At 47.9% G+C, this 20,850-nt stretch overlaps 1 protein-coding gene across 1 annotated transcript in view; it reads right to left on the bottom strand.

Moving 5' to 3' along the window:
• Wwc1 (WW and C2 domain containing 1) overlaps positions 1-20,850 on the bottom strand; it is a 155,477-nt gene that overhangs the window by 40,746 nt on the left and 93,881 nt on the right. Inside the window, exons 4-9 of the mRNA XM_041676108.1 lie at positions 17,866-17,942; positions 16,616-16,695; positions 9,002-9,131; positions 6,739-6,885; positions 5,508-5,581; positions 391-633 (exon numbers count right to left, since the gene is read on the bottom strand). Coding sequence (XP_041532042.1) covers positions 391-633; positions 5,508-5,581; positions 6,739-6,885; positions 9,002-9,131; positions 16,616-16,695; positions 17,866-17,942 — 751 coding nt within the window. The remainder of the gene's footprint in view (positions 1-390; positions 634-5,507; positions 5,582-6,738; positions 6,886-9,001; positions 9,132-16,615; positions 16,696-17,865; positions 17,943-20,850) is intronic.

Here is a 20,850-nt window from a genome sequence, read left to right as displayed (position 1 = left end):
CCAGGTACAAGCCTAGTTGGTAAAGCAGAGATGTTCACTGTGTGAAACCTGCGAATTTCCTGTCACCTAAGAGACCGAGAGTCACCGTTACAACACTGGAAAGCCACTCTCCCAGGTGATCAGGTGCTATGGGGCTTGCTTCAGGGAGCAGACACCCTCCTGAGAGCCTCCTGTGTGAAGTACTAGGCTCCTGGTGCACAGGAACATAAGCCATCATTTCTGATGTACCACTCCGGAAGGCTAACAACTCTACATGAGAGCACTCACCAGTCTACTCAGGCATCCCCACTATGACCCTGACTCCTGGCTCCTATAGGGCTGCCAGGCCAGATTGGCATGTTTTCCTTTTCCCCTGAGCCCCTGGGCCCCATCTGCTCAGCCCAGACCCACCTCTCGGTCAGTGCCTTGCTCTGGGTGTCCCGGGCTGCCTGCAGGTCCTTCTCCAGTCGCCTCCGGGCCATCTCTAGCTGTTCCACCTCTCCCTGGGTCCACTTCCGGGGGCTGATGAAGCGCATCTCCTTCAGCAGTTCCTCCTTCTCGTTGATAAGGATCAGTCGGTCCCTCTCTGAGTCTAGCACCCCAGGCCAGGCCTCACTGTCAAGTTTGGCCAGCTGGATTTTGAGGTTGGCGATCCTGGGGATTGAGAAGGTGAGTATGATAGATGAACAATGACGTTATAGAAACTGGAACATGGGTGGTTCTTCTAAGGACATGAAGTACCAGGATCCAGGATGTCCTCAGAGCAGAAAGCTACTGTTTCCTTTTTTGCTCAGCTCCCAGGCCGGTGCAGTAGAGTTGGACACCATGGCAGACAACAGTTTCTTACCAGGAGCTCTGGGACCCTGGGTGAGGTGCTTACATCTCTGAAGGGAATTATAAGAACTCCTTCCCAGGGTGGTGGCACATGCATGCACACACATAGACACACTCAAAGCACAGTATTTGGCATATAGTAAGCCCTCAATAAATGTTTCTATGCTACTGCCGTCACGGGTTGGACCACTAGTATTAGTTATGTAACACTGGGAAGATGTCCTGAGCCTTGGAGATGAGACAAGCAATAACTCATCCTCCAGAGTGGGTATGAAAACCAGTGATGACGTACACAGTGTATGAACAGGGCTGAGTCATCGGCAAGGGGAACCACTGGGCTGTGGCTACCTGTGTGCTCTCAGTTCTGAGTGTAGTAATGGTGAAAACAGTCATGAACTTGAGCTTCAGAGACCTGAGTTAGGAGTTCTGACCTTGAGTTTTATGATGGAAAGAATCGTCTCTTGGGGAAAAATCATTTGAGGGGCTGGGAACATTTGGGGCCTCTGTGCTTTCACCTACACACGACCTTGGGTTCGATTCCCAGAAGCAACAAGGAAAATCGTTTTGGTATCATAGCTTCTAGCACAAAGCCTGGTCAATTGTAGGCAGTTATTGAATACTAAGGAAAGCAGCCAGTAGCCCTGAATCTTCACTTTTCTAAGACCTAGCATCCTCCACTGTAAGGTGGGGACAATGATGGTAACCAAAGAGACAGCCCATGAGCACCACATGGAAAATTGGCAACAAGAACTCTACATATTGTCAGGCATTGTACAGACAATGGCAATTATTCCCATGCTACTTAAAGAGTATTGTTATAAACACCCAAGAGCAAGCACACCACTATCTTTTAGGATCTGGCCTCTGCAAAGTGCTCTGGGGTCTTGGGCCCTAGTGTTACTGCATCGCTAAGGGGCAGACACAAAAGACTCACTGATCTCATTGGACAGGCAGGCACTCTATGGCTCATTTGAGATCAAAAATTACCACACATGGCCAGTCCTTGTAGTGAGCCCAGACCTATGGACTTGACATTCCAGCTCACTTACGTGAAATGTGACCAAACTTTCTTTACCAAATACTGTTGGATTTGAGATGCCTTGTGATATGTAGCCAAGGTTCTATATAGACAAATCCATCTAATTCTTTCTCCAACCAAGAGTCCTAGCAGGAATTCTTTTTTTTTAATTTTTTTAAAAAATTTATTTATTTATTAAAGATTTCTGTCTCTTCCCCGCCACTGCCTCCCATTTCCTTCCCCCTCCCCCAATCAAGACCCCCTCCCTCGTCAGCCCAAAGAGCAATCAGGGTTCCCTGCCCTGTGGGAAGTCCAAGGACCACCCACCTCCATCCAGGTCTAGTAAGGTGAGCATCCAAACTGCCTAGGCTCCCACAAAGCCAGTACGTGCAGGAGGATCAAAAACCCATTGCCATTGTTCTTGAGTTCTCAGTAGTCCTCATTGTCCGCTATGTTCAGCGAGTCCGGTTTTATCCCAGGCTTTTTCAGACCCAGGCCAGCTGGCCTTGGTGAGCAGGAATTCTAAGTGAATTATTTGATTTTGTATTCATGTACACAGCAATGGATGAATATGCCTGTGGTTGCTGACTCCCAGTGCTCAAAGGCTAGAATGGTACGATAAGCGCTGGTGGGACTTAGCTACAAGCAGGACATCGAGGAGTGACTGATGTCTTCCTGTGTGTACTTTCCAGGGTGGCTTTCCCATGCCACTGTATTTTAACCTTTAGGTCGTTCATCCTTTGGAGAATCAGATGTAACTACTAGTCCCCCTCTCAGGCATGCACAGGGGACAAAACCTGGAAGGCGCCAGCCAGCCAAGGGAGGTCTCCATGAACTACTGCTCCGTCTCTCCCCTTCTTTAAGACCTGCGCTCTGTTTCTCCATCCCATAAAGAGCTGTCTTCTCTCTCAAATCCAGCTTTCGGTGGTAGTGAGACATTTAATGTCTCAGTCCCGGGGGGGGGGGGGGTACAGTTCACTCCTCCAGTCTCTGTAGGACTGGTTATCTAAGATATAGGCATTGCCTCCCACAGGTAGGAAGACATCAGAAGGTCAAGGATGGGAGGCACAAATACACAACTGTTGCTGACTTGCTAAGCCCCTAGGGGGAGCTGAAACAGTGCACACAAAAGAAAACTCTTCCCACCAGATCATCATCCAATTCCTTCCTTGTTATTAGCTCAGCTTCTCCTGAGAAAATGATAGGTCCTCAAGTTACTTGGTGAGCTGACCTCAATCCTCATCCCAGCATGAGCACAAGACCCATGCCTAGATCTTCTGGCATTCCCTTATCCTCTAGCCCTGCAACAACGACAGGCCATTCAAATCTACCAGTGACTCTCTCTCAGACCCAATATTTATCAAACCGATTAGGAACACGGCTTGGGAGGACAATAATATCGAGACCAACCTGGGAGTCATAGCAAGACCCTGTCTCAAAAACAGAGAACACAGTTATACACCAACCCCAAATCAGACAAACAAGAGTCCCTAGTAAAAGATCCATCTGTTGGGAAAGAAAGGTGGTCTATCTGTGGAGGCTGGAAACCTGGAGGTAGGTAAGCATAATAGACCTGCTGGATATCCATCTTGCTGTTTTGATGAGGAAAGCCTGCTTGAGGATGAAGCCAACACAGACGGCAAGTCAACAAGCAGGACAGAGAAGAAATGAAATTTAAGCTGTACCATCCGAACCCTGGATCTAGCTGAGCCTGATGCCAAAAATCCCCCTGCTGGGGGAGGGGTGGGTTAGCCTGCTGAATTCTGTTTTCTTTCATTCCTTTTGTTTCTACTCAATTTCTGACGCTATTGCCAGGAGCTATGCTGCTCAGTGGGAATGGGCAGAGCCTCAGGCTGGGCAACATCCTAGCTGGCTCCATGGAGATGCTTCACAGACCGGAGAGTTGGTCTAGAAAGCAATGAATGCCACTAAGTTTAGTCACCACCAAAATGGCCAGTTAGTTCTTTCCAATAAGGCTGGTACATCATGTAGAAAGAATACCATGAACTCAAAGCCGAAACATCCAGGGTTCAGTCAAATACTGTATGTATCACCTGGGAGAGTCACGGAACATCCTGGGTCAAACTTTTCTCCCCTTTAACAGATAGATAGCAAGATAGGAACTCCTTCCTTCCTCCTTTCTTCCTTCCTTCCTTCCTTCCTTCCTTTCTTTTTTCCTTCCTTCCTTTTTAGTTTTATGAGCCAGGGTTTCTCTGTGTAGCTTTGGAGCCTTCCTGGAACTCCCTTTGTAGACTAGGTTGGCCTTTAAGTCCATCCACCTCTGCCTCCTGAGTGCTGGAATTGAAGACATGCACCACCACCACTCTGGCTTTTTATTTTCTTAAGTTACCGCATTTTGTGTGTTTGTTTATGCAGGTGTGTGGGGTTGCATGCTATGACACATGCCACATGTGTACGGAGATCAGAGAATAACTTGCCGGAGTCACTTCTCTCTCCCGCATGGATCCCTGGGATTGAACTCAGGTTGTTAGGCTCGTTAGCAAGCGCCCTTACCCAGTAAGCCATCTCCTCAGCTCTGCTGGAAGTTTTTAAAACTGGATAAGCCGGTCAGTGCACAACTCTTTTTAGTACAATACGCAATCTTCCTATGCTTTTCCACAAATGCAGTAGAAACCCTGGCTTTATGATGCTATCATTGGAATGGCGAAACCCAGCTGCTTACGAGTCCATGCAGCCACAGAACATCCGAATCCCCAGAGCCCGAGCTGCTGAAAAGCACCAGCTATTGAAGCAGGAGGTGCTACTTCCGGATTTTAAGACTGATTTCATAATTAAGTTCATTTTCATTCACAAGGACATCTGTGGGGCTGGTGAAATGGCTCAGCAGGTAGAGGCAATTGCCACTCAGGGATCTGAATTTAGTCCCCAGAACCCACCTTAGTATGGAAGGAGTGAAGAGACTCCACAAAGTTGTCCTCGGACGTGTGCACAGTAACATGTGTGCATCCCTACACTGTCCCTGCACACACATCATAATGCATAATAACAAGCAGTCAGGTAGGAGTCCTGGCTCATTAGTAGAATATAAGTGCCTACCATGGACAAGGCCCTGGATTCAATCCCCAGGACCCCACCCTGACCCCCAAAAGTTTAAAAAGCCTGAACTACGGATCAGTTCAGGGTCAGTCGGCCTGGATAACATGGGGAAACCTTGTCTAAAAACAAACAAGCAACATATCTAGAGAAACAACTGGAGATGCAGTTGTTGCACCTGCTTGGCACGCACAGGGCCCTGGGTTCAATCCCCGTTATAACAACACTAAAGATGACCACAAATAACGTGTGTTCTTTGTGAAGTGAGAAATGCCCGTAGTCTTCTTTCTCCTGTTGCTGAGCCAAATCAAACAAATATACTGCTCCTTCAAACCAAGCTGATTCCAAGACTATCAGAAAGCATGGACTATCGAATCCAAGCCAGGTAAATAGAAAAATTACTAGGCTCTGACCTAGTAATCTAAACAGACCTGGTTTCAAATGTAGTTCAACTCTGTCTAGCACAGCATCCTGGGCCAGTCGTTTCCTCTCCAAAACATAAAAGGATGCTCGCACCTATCTTTATAATCTATGTGAAGATTAAGCAGGAGGCATGTCCACAGGGCCCTCACCACCCATGGGAGTTACAAATACGACCTTCCCAGCTCTGGCCCTGATTTACCTTCTCTTGGCCTCTTCGTACCGCAGGCGCAATCTGACCTTCTCCGCCAACTGGTTGTTGCTGCTGGTGCCGAACTAGAGGAACAAGATAAGAACAGAGACGGGGATTACATAGTTACCACAGCGAGGCCACTGCTGAGCGAGGTTTCCATAGCTCATGCGAGACATGACAGCCTCGTGGGTAGAGCCAAGAATAGTTCCAGTCACTGGGCTGGCTGTGTGGACTGTGGAGGAAGACAGCTAAACAAAAACACTTTTCTTCCTTCGGGCCATAAGAATCGTCTCAAACTTAAGCACTTTGGGAAAAGAAACAAAACCCCCCTCCTCCCATACCATCTTACAGGAAAAAAATAAATCAGGGCCAAGGCGGATAAGAAGCGCAGACTGTAAGTGAGAGGAGTAGGAACAGATAATACATAAGAACCAACCTGGGCACAGCCGAAAACTCAGAGAGGCTACAGTGAGATCAGAAGCCAGGCAGAGTCAGAAAAAAAGACCCAGAGAGCAGAAAGCACACCTAGTCTGGCTCTCGGGGTGGGGGCCTGTGGCTGGATGAATGACTGGAACAGGGAAGGGGGAATAGCCTGTTTCTACACTTGCCTATCGAAAACAAAACTTCAGGCTCACAGAACTACACTTGGACAGAGTGTCCCCTCATTAGAGGGGAAAGAGTTACAGAACTCAGTCGGGGACAGCATTTCACCAGAGGAGGCTAGGGGGTGGTCACCCAGTGTTCTGTGCTCCCGGAGAGGATAGCAAAGGCTCTCTGAAGACCACACTCACTGTGGGTTGGTCCTACTTGGCCACTTTCATGACTGGCAGCATTTTCACTACCCACGGCTGGGACCAGGCTGAACCTTGGCACCAAGGGTCAGCAGCTGTCTGAGAGCTGTAAGCATTGTGTGGAGAATAATGAGACAAAGACACTCTGCTTTCCAGATGGAAAGAGATCCAGAATGGAGCTACAAAACAGTATGAAAGAAACGGGACGAAGGCGCTTCACCCGTTAAAAACACATTGCATGCAGGGCCTACAGGCATACGCTCTTGGCCAGGCAGTACTTAGGACGGTGGAAGCCAACACCAGGCTTTTTTCATATCATCATGCCACTTTTGGGGTTCACTGAGCTCCACCAGGCTGAGTTAACAGCCACAGATCAGCTCCTCTGATGATGAAGGATAAGCAGTTACCCTGCTAGGGCGGCTACCCAGATACCACCCTGGGCTACTCACACTCCCAGAGATGTCCGTCTGTGAGCTCACGTCCAGGAACTGCTTTGGCATCGGGAAGCTGGAACTTTCCAGGGAGCTGCTGCTGGACCACAGGTCAGAGTGAGACCCTCTGTCTGTGCGGAAGCCATCCTTCAGCATGGCAAGGCTCTGCAGTGTAGGGAGGAGTGGGGGGAGCAGTGAGTGTTGTGGCTCCTTGGCAGTGCCCTCAGACTCCGGAGAAGGACATTGAAGCCCCTGCTACTGGAGATATGGGTGGTTGTAAGCCACCACATGAATGCTGAGAATTGAACACAGGACCCCTGGAGAAGAGTCAGTGCTCTTAACAGCTGAGCCATCTCTCCAGGCCCCTAAGGTGGAACTCTTGCTGTTTCTTTATCACGGCATGATCTGAGATAGCTGATTACCTCCCTAGGCATCCACCTACTTTTCTGTGAAGTGGGAAAATTCCAGTCCTTACTGTGTTGGCTAATTTTGTGTCAACCTGACACAAGCTAGAACCATCTGACAGGAGGGAGCCTCAGTAAAGACACTGCCTCCAGAAGGCAAGCCTATAGGTCCTTTCTTAATTGGTGATTGATGGGGGAGGGCCCAGCTAGGGTCCACCCACTGAGGGTCATGCCACTCTTGCTGGTGGTCCTGGGTTCTATAAGAAAGCAGGCTGAGGATGGCATGAGGAGCAAGCCAGTAAGCACTACTCCTCCATGGCCTCTGCATCAGCTCCTGCCTCCAGGTTCCTGCCCCGTTTGAGTTCCTGTCTGACTTCCGTCAGTGGAGGACTAGAGGTAGAAATACAAGCAGAATAAACCCTTTCCTCCCCAATTTGCTTTTGGTAATGCAGTTTCATCTTATCGATTGTAACCCTAGGACAATTATTTTACAGGCGTGTCAATTAAAGGTGTAATCAAATAAAAGACAATGCAATGTGATGCCAACACTCACCAGCACTGCAAATTTACTGCATCAAACAGGTTCTCTGAGAAATCTTTCAATGGTCTTCACTGTACCAATGAGAAGCTGGGAGTGACAGCTCAGGGCTCTTAGCCACTAATCACAAGCAGGACTACCCTTTGCTATCCACGCACGCCCTTGTGCTCACTGGACCACAGCTGTCTTGTTAATCAATGTTTCCTCCCGTAGTTAGCAGTGGCAATTCTCAGTCTTGGCCTCCTGAAGTGTCAGTGAAGCAAGGGGAAGGTGTCTTCAGGGTTAGGTGGTTCTGGCAGGGATTACATTCAGTAGTGAAGCAATGGGCTTGTGAATCACGTATTCTAGGGTCTGATTGATGGCTCTGCCACTTACTGCCTGAGCCAGACTGTCCTTATCTGTAGAATGGAGATAACCTGAGCCACATAGGCAGAGCCCTTAGCCCCATCACCATGTTGTGGAATCGATCTCCGTGGTTCAGTTCCCAGCACAGAGAACACAGGAGAGTGATTCAAAGACGATGTTCAGGGTTAAATGGCTCCATCATTTGGTCCATTAAAAAAACAAGCTAAAGGGGGCTGGAGAGATGGCTCAGGGGTTAAGAGCACTGGCTGCCTTCCAGAGGTCCTGAGTTCAATTCCCAGCAACCACATGGTGGCTCACAACCACCTACGATGAGATCTGGTGCCCTCTTCTATTGTGCAGGCAGAACACTTAATGGATAATAAATAAGTCTTTAAAAAAAAACCAATCAAACAAACAGAAAAACAAACAAACCAAGATGTGTAGTAAGAGCTAGTGGTAGGGACCTGACTATGGCGGTGCCACCAGGCAAAGCTTCCATTCTAGCTTTGCCACTGGCAGAGACCATATGGCCTTTGGCAAGTAACTCAGTGCTTCTGAGCCTCCATTCTCCCCTTTATAAAAGGGGAGGGGAGTAGACAATCTCAAGAAGCCTGCTAGAGGGTAAATCTACCTCATTCTAAATGCCTGTGATTCTTTCTTTTTAATTTTGGTCTATTGGCATTACATAATAAATTATGTTAGGGAATGGGACCAAAGTCTAAATGCAAAACTGATGTTTCATGCACACAGCAAAAAGGTATCTTGATATTTTTGATGCACCCATATTGTGTCTGTGTCTGTGCCTGCCACACAAAGTCAGGTATAGAATTTTCCATGGAAGTATCATGTGAATGCTCAAAACAAATATTTGGACTAGGGAAGCTCATCCTGTCATGAGAACTGAGAGGTCTGTGTGGTGTGTGAAAGTAGCCAGTGTGAAGTCCTTATACACACACAGGGTACCGGGGACTCGCATCCCTGGGGCCCTCATCACCTTGATCAGGTCCTGCTTCTCTTTTTCTCCGCAGGTGATGGCTCTCTTGATTGCTTTGGTTTCCCTCAACACAGCCTGGGCCTCATCCAGTTTGTAGCCACCCTGAGCATCGGACATTTTCTTGTCAATCCTAGGGGTCAGGAAACGAGAGCCATCAGACGTGAGAGGAGGGGGAAAGCACGGGCGCTCTTAAGTGTCCCGTCTCCATCCTTCACAGCCGTGTCCAGGCCCTGCTGGGGGTGGGGGTGGGGACAGAAGGACCATGTCAAGCTGCAGAATGTGTGTGACTGCAGAATGGAGAAGCACTAGGCTTTTCTAAGTATGAACTCTTAGTGAAAATCTTCCATGATTCCCTCCTGAGTCCGCCAGGCTGGGGAGGGGTTTCTCTGCAACATGTCTCTAAGAGCTGAGCAACTTCGCTTGTGCTGTGACCATCCCTAACTTAGATTCTAACTGTGGTATCCTGGGAACAGAGCTGAACATGAATGGTATTAGAATCTGGCATAGGCTGCAAGAGTCGGGGGCGAGGAGATGGTGTGTCTCCTGTCCTATGTCACAGGCTGCTTAGCAGTGTCCCCGACGCTGATCCACAAATTGTTAATAATACCCCAGTCTTGAGTTGTGACCGCTTCCTGCCAGGTGTGATGGCCCGTGCCTTTAAATCCCAGCACTGGGAGTCAGAGGCAGGCAGACCTCTGTGTGTTCCAGGTTGCTAAGGCTACACAGTCTCAAAAATAAAAAAAGTTTCTATATATTGTCCAAATAGACGGTACCAAATCACCCTTGGTGGAGAATCACTGTGTCTAACTTTGTGGGGTTCTCTTTTTCATCTCTCTGTGGGTTCTGGGGGTTGAACTCAGGTTCATGCCTGGCAAGCACTTTTACCCGGTGAGCCATCTCACCGCCTGAGAACCCTGTCGGCAACAAACACGTGCAGAATTACAGGACACAATGAGGGCAAGGTGAGAAGGACAAAAGACTCTCAGCTGTCACAATGATCTGCTGTGCAGCCTCAGACATAGCTCATAACCACACACACCTTGGTGTTCTAACTAAGCTACTGCTCAGCCTCGGACATGGCCCACAAAAAACACACATCCTTGGTGTTTTAACCAAACTACTCCATAACCTCAGACATGGCTCCCAAAGCACACACATCCTCGATGTTCTAACAACGCTACTGCGCAGCCTCAGACACGGCTACCAACCACACACATCCTCAGTGTTCTAACGAAGCCTAGATTGTGGTATTTGCCTGGCCCTGTTCAGAGTTGTTCTCGCCGTCAACTGGGATAAAGAACTTAAACCCTATGGCGAACTAGGAAGTAGTGTATAAATGTAAGGGATTAAACACCGCTAGCCTGGAGATTATTGGCTTATCCAGGCCCTATGTATAGGTCTGTTTTGATGAAAGGAAAGGTTGAAGGAAAAAAGCAAAGTGTCTCCCTGCTCGTTTCAGAAGTGCTGACATCACATTAGGGCTGTACCCACGGGTGGCAAGCCCTCCGCCACTGAGCTATGACTTAAGGAACCAGAGACGGCTGAGGGGTGGGGACCCTTGGAGGACTAGGCTGTGGAGGAGGTTCTGAGAGCCAATACACTTAGGACTCCATGCTTTCATCAAAGGCTGGCCCGAGGCATCCATGGAGGGTGGAAAAAGGGAACTTTAACAGTCAAGGGAAACCCGTTATTCCAGGACAGAAACCCTCACAGGCATTCCTCTTTGGCTTCCTGCTACAGCCCAAACTGTGCCACGCTAAATCACTTGGAAAGGAGGAAAGGGGAAATAGGAGCAGGTTCCCACCCTGCCCTGGCTCCGGAGGAGGGGAAAGGACAGAAGGGAGGGGTCCCCACGCTGCTGACCCCTGAAGTTACTTCAGCTTCCGTGGAGACAAAACAAAGCCCCAATTGTGTTTCCACTAAAAATAGCCCGTCTATCCTTAGGCCTGGGCAAGCCTGCCAGGTTGGCTATTATCTCTCTCAGAGTTAGTCTGAAAACGTCTGCATCGCTTCATAGTTCTATAGGTGATATTCCAGAGAAACACCCCCAGAGTTCGGGTAGGATGTGAGTCCCCCCCCCCCCCCGCCAAACTATTGGGGGATAGTGCGTGCAGGGGAGAGCTGTATGCCTCAACAGGTCTGAAGGCTGGGCAGCACTCTCCTCTGCCAACAGGGCAAGAATGGTTTTACATCCCCAGAAGGGTAGACAGAGCTGTTTGTGTGCTGGGCTGCAAAGAGCTTTTACTTGATTTCTCCAGGCCCTTACCGACCTGGGCTCTAGAACTGGGCTGCAGAGAGCAGCTCTGAGCAGAACACTTGGAATAGAGCTAGATGGAGCCAGAGGGGTCGGGGAGAACAAAGGGTCACCATTATATACCCAATAAAAGAATTTCTTGGGGTAGGGGGTGAAAGGAAAGAAACGTATGTGTCGGGCAGTAGAGAGATGTGTTTTAGGATTCCCAAATTATGCAGCTGTTCTTTCCGGCACGCCTTTCGGGACTCAGAAGCCAGGCATAGCCTCTGACAGTAGCTGGTTCATCCCGTCTTGTCCAGACAACTCTGGCACAGGGGCTCTGTGGAGTGCAGAAAGAGCTCCTGCCATGCCCTTCCCCTGCTAAAGCAACAGCCTCTCAACTCCCTCCGGCTCACAAGGGGTCAAGCCAAAGCCCCACACTCTGGTTTTGACTTTTCTTTTTCCTTGCCCTTGAGGTTTTCTTTAGTCTTCATCTACCTTCCTCTTTCCTTTTCTTTCTAATTTAAACAAAACAGAACAGAACAGAAACTCTTGTTGCTGACTATGGATCAAGCTCATGAGTGCTTAGACATAGCTGCTCAACAACTCTTGGCTGGTGTCATGGAGGCAAACACATAAGCTCTTGGGAAGCAGAACTTCATGTTGGTCTCTCACAGTGATCCTGACATGTCATCAAAGTCCCTCTGGAAACTCCCTAAATTACTCCTGAAGAATGAGGTTCCCAGGCTCTGCAAACATGGGAGGCTGCAGGAATGCTTGAGTTGTCTCCCACTACACAAAAGCAATTCCAAGGGAGCTTGAAGGGGCCGTATACTTTTTGGGTCTGGGGAGAGGGTTATCTGGGCAGTGTCTAGAGAGGACTAAGAAGTAAACTTCAAAATCCTGTAAGTCTCCAAGCATCTCAGTAATAATAATTGATAGTAACCCCACAGTTCTAGACTGGAAGTGTAGTGGAACAGACTGTGTGCTTACCATTGATGGGGTTCGATTCTTGGGTACCTGATGGAGGAAGGTCATTGGCTAATAAAGGCACTGCCCTGGCCCATTTTATTGGTTAGAGGATAGGTGGGAGGAGTAAACAGAACAAAACGCTGGGAGAAAGAGGAAGTGAGCTCAGAGACTCCACAGCTCTCTCGGGAGCAGACGCCTCAGAGAGAGACGCCATGCCCCGCTCCCGGGATGAAGCTCCGACCCAGGATGGACTAGGCTAGAATCTCCCCGGTAAGCGCACCTTGGGGTGCTACACACAGATGATTAGAAATGGGCTAAATTAATATGTGAGAATTAGCCTAGAAGAGAATGGGCCAAGCAGTGTTTAAATGAATACAGTTTCCGTGTAATTATTTCGGGGCATAAGCTAGCCGAGCAGGCAGCCGGGGTGCTGGGGACGCAGTCCCACCGCCCTTATTACTTCAGGTACCACCCCCAAAACAAGCAAGCAAGCAAGCAAACAAACAAACAGAAAAGCAAGGAACAAGACAAAGGCTAGATGTCTCTCACTGGCCAGAATGCATGTCCAGCATGTGGAAGGCCCTTGGGTTTCCATCCCTAGTCCCAAAACAACAAATAAGTAAATAACAGAAATGAACAGTGTTAGGTCCCAGGTAGTCCATCCATCTCTCTAGAAATGAGCTCAAGCTGGAACATAGGAGGATTTCTGATAGATAAAACCAGCCTTCCTCGGGCACTTGTGAAACCAGTTCTCATCTGCCAAAAGGAATCATTTCCCTTCCCTGTGGCAGCAGGGACACAGGTTACCCCTGGGGTCCACCAGCATATGGAAGCTCACATTACCACTGGCCTCCAGGCTCCCTCAGTATCACAAGTACCTGTCCTATATCAGGCTCTTTCTTTCCCCAGCGACCCATGCCCCCTACCATCCACATGATTTGTCCGCCCACTTTGTCTCTCTCTAGTTATCCTCTCTATTTCTTGCACCCTGTCTGTCTGTCTATTCTATATTTCTGACTATCTATCCTCTTGCTCTTTTACCATCTCTTGTTATCTTGCCATCTCAACTGTCCTCCCCCTGTGTCTGGCTTCCCTAGCCCTAGCCGTGTCCACGCTTTTCTTTCTCGCTACTCTCAGCTTTTCCAGGTGCTTCCGGATGCTCTCTCTCTTATTCATAAGAGAAACCTTCCCCTAAGAATGGAGAGGTCATGTCAGCAGTTTCTTTCCTCTGCCCCCTTGCATACAAATACGAAGCCCCAAAAGTTCTTGGGTTCCAGTCCTAGTTCTGATCCTTGCTGGTTGAGTGGCCTTGGACTTTTTTTCCCTACGTTTTCATTAGCAACATGGGGCACAACAAAAACTCTTCTGAATGAGGTAAAGAGCATGGCATGAGGCAGCTGATATAACAGGGCTCTCCAGCAAGCAGCAAGCTCAGGTTAGATGGAGAGTCTCTCTTCCCATAACTAACTAATGGTCCGCTCCCATCCCCCTCATTGAGCGCCTAATCTGCACCAGGCTCTGTTACATCCTAGACAGGGATTTTTCTAGCTCAGTCTTGACAACCATGGACTTTTCATACAGAGACATCAAAACTTAGAAGGATAGGTTATTTTTCCAGAGTCCCAGGTCCGCTGCCTCGTAAAGTTACATTCCTAAACCACTCTGTGTGTTAGGACTGATATCTTTCTCCACCCTCGTCTACTTCTAACTGAGGACTGTGAGAGCCAGGGCTGCAAAGGAATCTCATCTGGGCCAGCTATCAACCTGGGAGGAGAGGGGGAGGGAGGGCAGGGTTGTCTTAGGGTTTCATTGTCAGTTTGCCAAAGGACAAGGATTTTCAATGCTGTTACAGGGTGACAATGTGGTAAAACAGGTTTGTGGAGGTCCTGAGAATAATGGGAAGTGTTTTAAGTCTAGCTCTTGAGGTGGGGAATAAGCCTTAAACCATGCTTCAAAGCTTCTGGAGCCACATGCAGAGAATGGAGCTTTCACAAGTCAAATTAGGAACATCTGCGCTCACACTGGTGCTCTGAATTGTCTCTGATGTTCACTAAAAATTACCAAGGAGCATAAAGCACAACCCTTGGCAGGAATGAAGTTAGAATCTGGTTTGAAAGATATGATTGACATATATACATATGTAACTTATGTAAATTACACATATAAAACATAAAAAGCTATAAAAGCCAAAATTTTAAATTAAAAAAGAAAAACATTCCACACAATCTAATATATATCTATATTAATATATATCTGTATATCTAATATATCTATAATCTATATCTAATATATCTATATATCTATATTAATATATATATATAATATATATCTATAATCTAAATCCCCCCACCCCAGGACTAGGGGCTGAATTTAAGGCAGTGGTGGTCCTCAGACTTCCTTGTGCTGCGACCCTTTAATACAGTTCTTCATGGTGTGGTGACCCCACCAACCATAAAATTATTTTTCTCGCACTTCATAACTGCACATTTGCTACTGTTATGAATGGTAATGTAAATACATCTGATATGTAGATGGTCTTGGGGGTCCCCAAAGGGGTGGAGACCCACAGCTAGGAGGTACTCTCCATTGAGCTACACCCTCAGGCGGGTTATATTTTTCTTTTGTTGTTGCTTGATTTTGAGACAGGTCTTGCTGTGTAGCCAGCCTGGCTTTGAACTCTTCACCTTCCTGTCTCAGTCTAGCATTGGGATTATAGGTGAGTGCCACCCTCTGCAGCTCACACTTGCTGAGATCATGTGTTGTGCTGTATTCCTGGAGGCTCCCTTAGGTGGTGATGGCTTGTGGGATAAAGGCTGATAGAGGAGAACCAACGTCTGGGTACGGTGACACAAGCCTTTAATCCCAGCACTGGGGAGGCAGAGGTAGGTGGGTCTCTGTGAGTTCCAGGCCAGCCTGGTCTACATAATGAGTTCCAGGACACTCAGAGGTATATAATAGAGAAACTTTCAATGAAGAAAAAGAAGAGGAGGAGGAGGAGGAGGAGCAACAACCATCACCAACTGGCCCTCAACTAGGGGTTACATACGTAACTATGTTATCTACATAACACTTTGAACTACAGTGACAACAGGACTCACTGATATATCCCAGGATTCGGTACTCAGGGAATGATGAAGATAGACTTGAGGCTTACGGGTATGTGTGGGGGGTGGTGGGGTGGGGTGGCAGATTATGAAATGGTATGGGGTGGGGTTGGGGGTGGGGAGAGAAAGCAAATGACTATCAGAATAGCTGTCCATACACGCACAGCCTCCTCAAGGCTGAAAGTCTCTGGAAGCTAGGAATCCTGGTAACCTGCCTGGTGTTTCTGTGAGGGTTGCTAGGTTACCTGTGCAGTGCTCACCATGGGAGCCACCAGATAGGCTGAACACAATTTAGTAAACAAGGAGCCGTAGCAACCCATCTAATTCCAGTGCTTGAGAGTCTCAGGTAGGAGGACGGCTATGAGTCTGAGGCCAACATGAGCAAAATGAGAACCAATTTCAAAAAACAAAGCAAACAACCCCTCCCCGAGCATGACAAAAAGCCTGTTACATGTGTGTAACAATAGGCTGATATTTACTGAGCATTTAGTCTGTGACTCGGTTTCCTCAACTATATAATGGGGTTATAGCTAAAGACAAAACAAAACAAACCATTCATTTGGGATTGCCACAAGGACCAGATGAACACCCTCATGCAGGAACACTTGAAGGCGTTTCCCGGCACACTGCAAAAGCTCTCCAAATCTTCATGGCCATAGTCAATAAGACAACCGTAAACACAGTGTAACACAGTGCATAAGAAAAAAAGAAGCTGTATCCCTTACTTAGCTGTAAGCCCACTTCTGCACAGCGAAATGACATCTATCTGTTTATTGTGGAAGCTCTTTGTGCCACCCACAGGGAACTCTGCACGTAGTCCGGTGCATGATTCTCTAGGAATGCGCTCAATGCTGGACGAGACTGTTAGCGCAGTGGGGAGGCAGAGAAGTGGCAGCTTACTTTAGGGGCCATAGGGCTAAAGGGTTTGCTTGGTCTGTGACTGACAGTCTAGCTGTCAATTAGCAGAGCCAAGATGTGCACAAAAATGCTTGCAACTTGCTTCTAGGACTGTGGAGTAAGAAGACTTCGCTTGACACTTGCTTCTAGGACTGCAGAATAAGACTCTGCTGACCTTAACGGGCTTACAAGTTCAGAGGCCAACAACAGCTCCATGGTTTGAAATGACTGTTTATCTCCACCCCTGAGTGATGACATCTTCAGTGAGTGACAGGGGGAAAGAAGTTAAGTAGAATTCTGAGAGGCATCTTGAGAAGGGAGGAAAAGGACTAATGGAGAGAGGGGCAGAGAGGGCAGAGGGGACCCATGGTGGAGGCTGCCCCTTGCCATCCACTGCGGGATACTTACTTCTTCAGGGTCTGAAAGCCACGCTCTTTGAACTGTAGTTCATGCTGCAGGTGGACCATCTCTCTCTTCAACTTGTTGACCTGAATGGCAGAGGACCACACAGAAGATGGGGTCAGAGGCGGATGTGGAGGTGTAGGCTGGGAAGGGGAGCCCAGAAGCTCCTGATGATGATACTGCTGTTGCCTAAAAGGCCACCCACATCCCTTGGGCACCATATGTTATAGCACCCTCCCTTCACCAGTGTGGGTCTGGGAGTCAGCCTCCCAGGCAGTGTCTCTGTCGGTCCTGCCAGGCAGTCTCTACATTGGGGAAACAGGAAGAAATCAGACACTGACTGGGATAGTCAGGCCTCCCCATATCTTTGTTATGGGATACCTCTTGTAGGACCCCATCTCACCTCTTCTTGCCTGTTGTGATGAGTGGGGGCGATAGCAATTACCTGGGCCACACACAGTTTAAAGCTGGGGATGGTCTGAGAGCAATTTGCACGGAGGTGGTGGCGAGACACCACCAAAAGCTAGATCCTCCTTAGGCCTGCAGAGTTCTGCAGCCTTCCAGTGAGAGCTTCTGATTAAGTTCTAAGAGACTTCATGCACTAAACCCTGACATACAATTCTTTCCAAAAAATGCCTGACATCTAAAAACACAGGGCTCGCCTTCCAGTATGGGCGTGGTGTTCTAGAACTAAACTTTAGCCACTCAGACAAGGTACACCAGACTATTAGCCCCCAGCATTTTATCCTCAGGCCACTTCCCCTATTTATGTTTTCGTATGTGGAAATCATTCAGATCTAAATGAAACCAGTGTTCAAAAGACCCAGTGTACTGCGAACAAGCCACTTAACCACTCTGCCTTAGTTTCCAACAGTAAAATGGGGGTAACAACACTACCCTCCTAAAGTCATCAAGAATGAAGAGGATGTAAAGCGGGGGACAGCTAGGAGGAGGAAGAGGACACCAAACTCCAGTGAGGACTCTGGTTTCCTCAGGCCAGGTTCTTGGTCTCTGCTTACTCATCTTTAAAGTGCAGAAGATGGCAGGAACTACTCTCAAGGGCTGAAGCAATGGCACAAGATGAAGTATCCAATACTACACCGGGTACAAGGTGAACGCCTCTGAATAGCAACTGTGGTACCATTGTTAATACAACAACCACAGCTACTATTATCTCGGGGCCTTGCTAGCCCCGGCTGTCATGGCCTGGAGGATTGGCCAGTGAGGGGCAGAGAGGATGCCGTGAAGATCCTTACCCGGGATTTTGCAGTGGCAATTTCGGCTTTCAGGATCTCAGGGTCATACTTGGAGCTGGATGACGATCCAGAGACCACTGCAGGGAAGAAAGAAGAGAATCTCAGTCGAGGAAACACAGCAAAAGTGGCTTATCTAGTCATCTAAATGAACCCAGAAGGAAAAGAACTAAAAACATGAACAACCTACAAGTCCAACAAAGGGGGATTCGTTAAATAAATATGGTACACAGAAAATGAAGATGCTGTTGTTAAGGAAAATGAAGATGCTGTTGCTAGGTCTCCAACTCCAAAGGGTGGTGCATGTGTGCAGAAACGACAGTCTCGGCTCCGCTCATATTGGACTGAGGATGCTAGTGGCTGCTCACAGCTTTTCCTCAGGAACCTGTGAAATGGTAAGGCCCACTCCCCTCTCTTCCCTTCCTTTGGCATCTGGCTCCTTCTCTACACATACCTATGGCGTATACCAAGCCAACACTAGCCTCCAGACTCCTCCTTCCTATCCTCATGTACTCATTCTGTATCTCTTTTTTTGTTTGTTTTATTTATTTATTTATTAAAGATTTGTCTCTTCCCTGCCACCACCTCCCATTTCCCTCCCCCTCCCCCAATCAAGTCCCCCTCCCTCATCAGCCCAAAGAGCAATCAGGGTTCCCTGCCCTGTGGGAAGTCCAAGGACCACCCACCTCCATCCAGGTCTAGTAAGGTGAGCATCCAAACTGCCTAGGCTCCCACAAAGCCAGTACGTGCAGTAGGATCAAAAACCCATTGCCATTGTTCTTGAGTTCTCAGTAGTCCTCATTGTCCGCTATGTTCAGCGAGTCCGGTTTTATCCCAGGCTTTTTCAGACCCAGGCCAGCTGGCCTTGGTGAGTTCCCGATAGAACATCCCCATTGTCTCAGTGTGTGCCCTCGCTAGCCTCCTGGTCCTTCTCACTTCCTGCGCTAGCTTCCAGGCGGTTCCAGATTGCAGCTTATGTCCCATTCTCTTTATAACAGCAAGGCTTTCCCCTTGCCCTTGCTGTTCTCTCTCTTGCTATTCTCGCTTCTCTCCTAGAGAACCCTGGCCGTGTCCAGTCTAGTTCTTTTTTTCCCCCTGGACTCTTTCAGATGCTTCTGGATGATCTCTCTCTCTTATCTACAATAAAAAACCTTCCTCCCAACACATGGAGTGTCCATCTTGCTGGTTTCTTTACCGCACCCTCGCTTACAGATATAACTTGCACGATTTAAAACCACGATGTAGAAAACTGCAGAGGGAAATGAGAAAATGTCTGACACCTACGGTTTCATGATACCCAGCTGAGAAAATGTATAGAAAAGCTAAATGAGGGAAATGTAGTTTGTAAACTGATACACACACATGCCTCTACAAAGACTGCACGCTGGGGGCATAGGTCAGCTGCTTGCCTGGCCTGGGTGAGACCCTCGGTTAACACTGCTATCTAGAGGGGTGGATGATAAATGAGACTAATTTTCACCTTTGCATGTTTTGGTCTTTTTCATATTTTCTAACATGAACATCTACTTTCCTAATAAGGATGCTAAAAAGTTCATTTTTTATACTAATGTACATTTGAGAAGAAAATAAAGTACCCATAGCTATACCACCCTACAACAATTATCTTTGTCCTAAGTCATCTCCTACTGCGTAGCTATAGTTCTTTGACATTAAAATTTCATTGCCTTTTAATAGCATTTATGCCGTTGTTGCTTATGGAAATGAACGCAATACAGTGTGAAATATTTCAAGGAAGAAAACGAGACAAAGGGAAACCAGCACTGGCCACAGGCTCCCTAGCTGAACCAGAGTCACCACTGACCTGGCTCTGAGCATCCAGGCTGGGGAGGTGAAAAGGGAAATGTGTCTAGATATGAGACTCAATCATGTCCTAAATCAACACTCTCTCCCATCGTTGAACAGGGTTTCGTGGTAAGGAAGGTATTTCTCCAGTGTCCTGAATCATCCCGGATGGGTCAGCTCATCTTCCCTCCTACTCTTGGTGGCCTGAACACTGCGGTGAGAACCAAAGCTGCGATCAGGCTTTCCCGGAAGACGTCAATGGTATCGCTGCTAATTTTCAGCATCTGACCGTGACATTGGGAGAAGCTGCTGTTTGGGCTTAGTTAAAATAGTTTAGCGGGTTTTGAATTATGCACAAAGAAGGTTCAAGTTTGGGGAATAAGAAAAACTACTCCATATAATGGCAGATGAGGCACCAGTGGGGAGCAGAGTATTTCAGCAAAGCTCATGGTGATGACCAGGGTGACGAGGTCCGGGCTTTACCAGAAGAGACAAGCAGGGTCAGAGTGGGGACAAGAGGGCTTCGCAGCCTTTGTCTGGAGCATGGGACAAGGACTCCGGTGCTCAGGGCGTTTCACTGACAGTGTGAGGTTGTCAACTCCTGCTTTCTAATTCTTCTAGTCATCAGTGTGGTGAGCGTCTCTGGGATAAACCTGGCTGGATACAGAGCTGGAACATGGCTTAAGCGTATTCTCCAAAGAAGCACTTTCGGGCATTTTAAAGTGGTTCACACAGTCTGTTACCCATGGTGGATGGTAAGAACATGATGAGAAGCCTAGAGAAGTTGTCAGTGTGGGAAATAAAATAGAGATGTATGCGGAAAGGTCACCATCTCCTGCCACTCCCCACCCCCCTGCCACAGATCATGGACCAGTGATGCTGAGAACAGCACTTCCCTATGGGGGAGACATTAAGGAGAGTGGGAATGGCCTTCAGACCTGTCAGGAGTGATTTCTAACCCAGGCTGGGTAAAGATTCTGGAGTAAGTCCTTGTGAGATGCATGAGCACTCCTTGGGCATGCTCAGAAATTCTGGAAGCAAAGGAAGCCAGAAAAAGAACATATTCCTACCAATGGGGCTGTCAGAGACTTGAATTCCTACTCATTGGAGAATTCTTGGGAAATGCACGATTTATACACAAAGCTGCTGAAAGAGAATACAGCCGGGTGCATATTTTTTAGGGAA

Source organism: Microtus oregoni, unplaced genomic scaffold, assembly GCF_018167655.1.
Source record: "Microtus oregoni isolate MIOR12 unplaced genomic scaffold, Mior012 000027F_ref0000203, whole genome shotgun sequence".
NCBI lineage: Eukaryota > Metazoa > Chordata > Mammalia > Rodentia > Cricetidae > Microtus > Microtus oregoni.
Note: the sequence above shows the minus strand (reverse complement) of the source record. Positions and strands in the feature narration are given on the sequence as shown.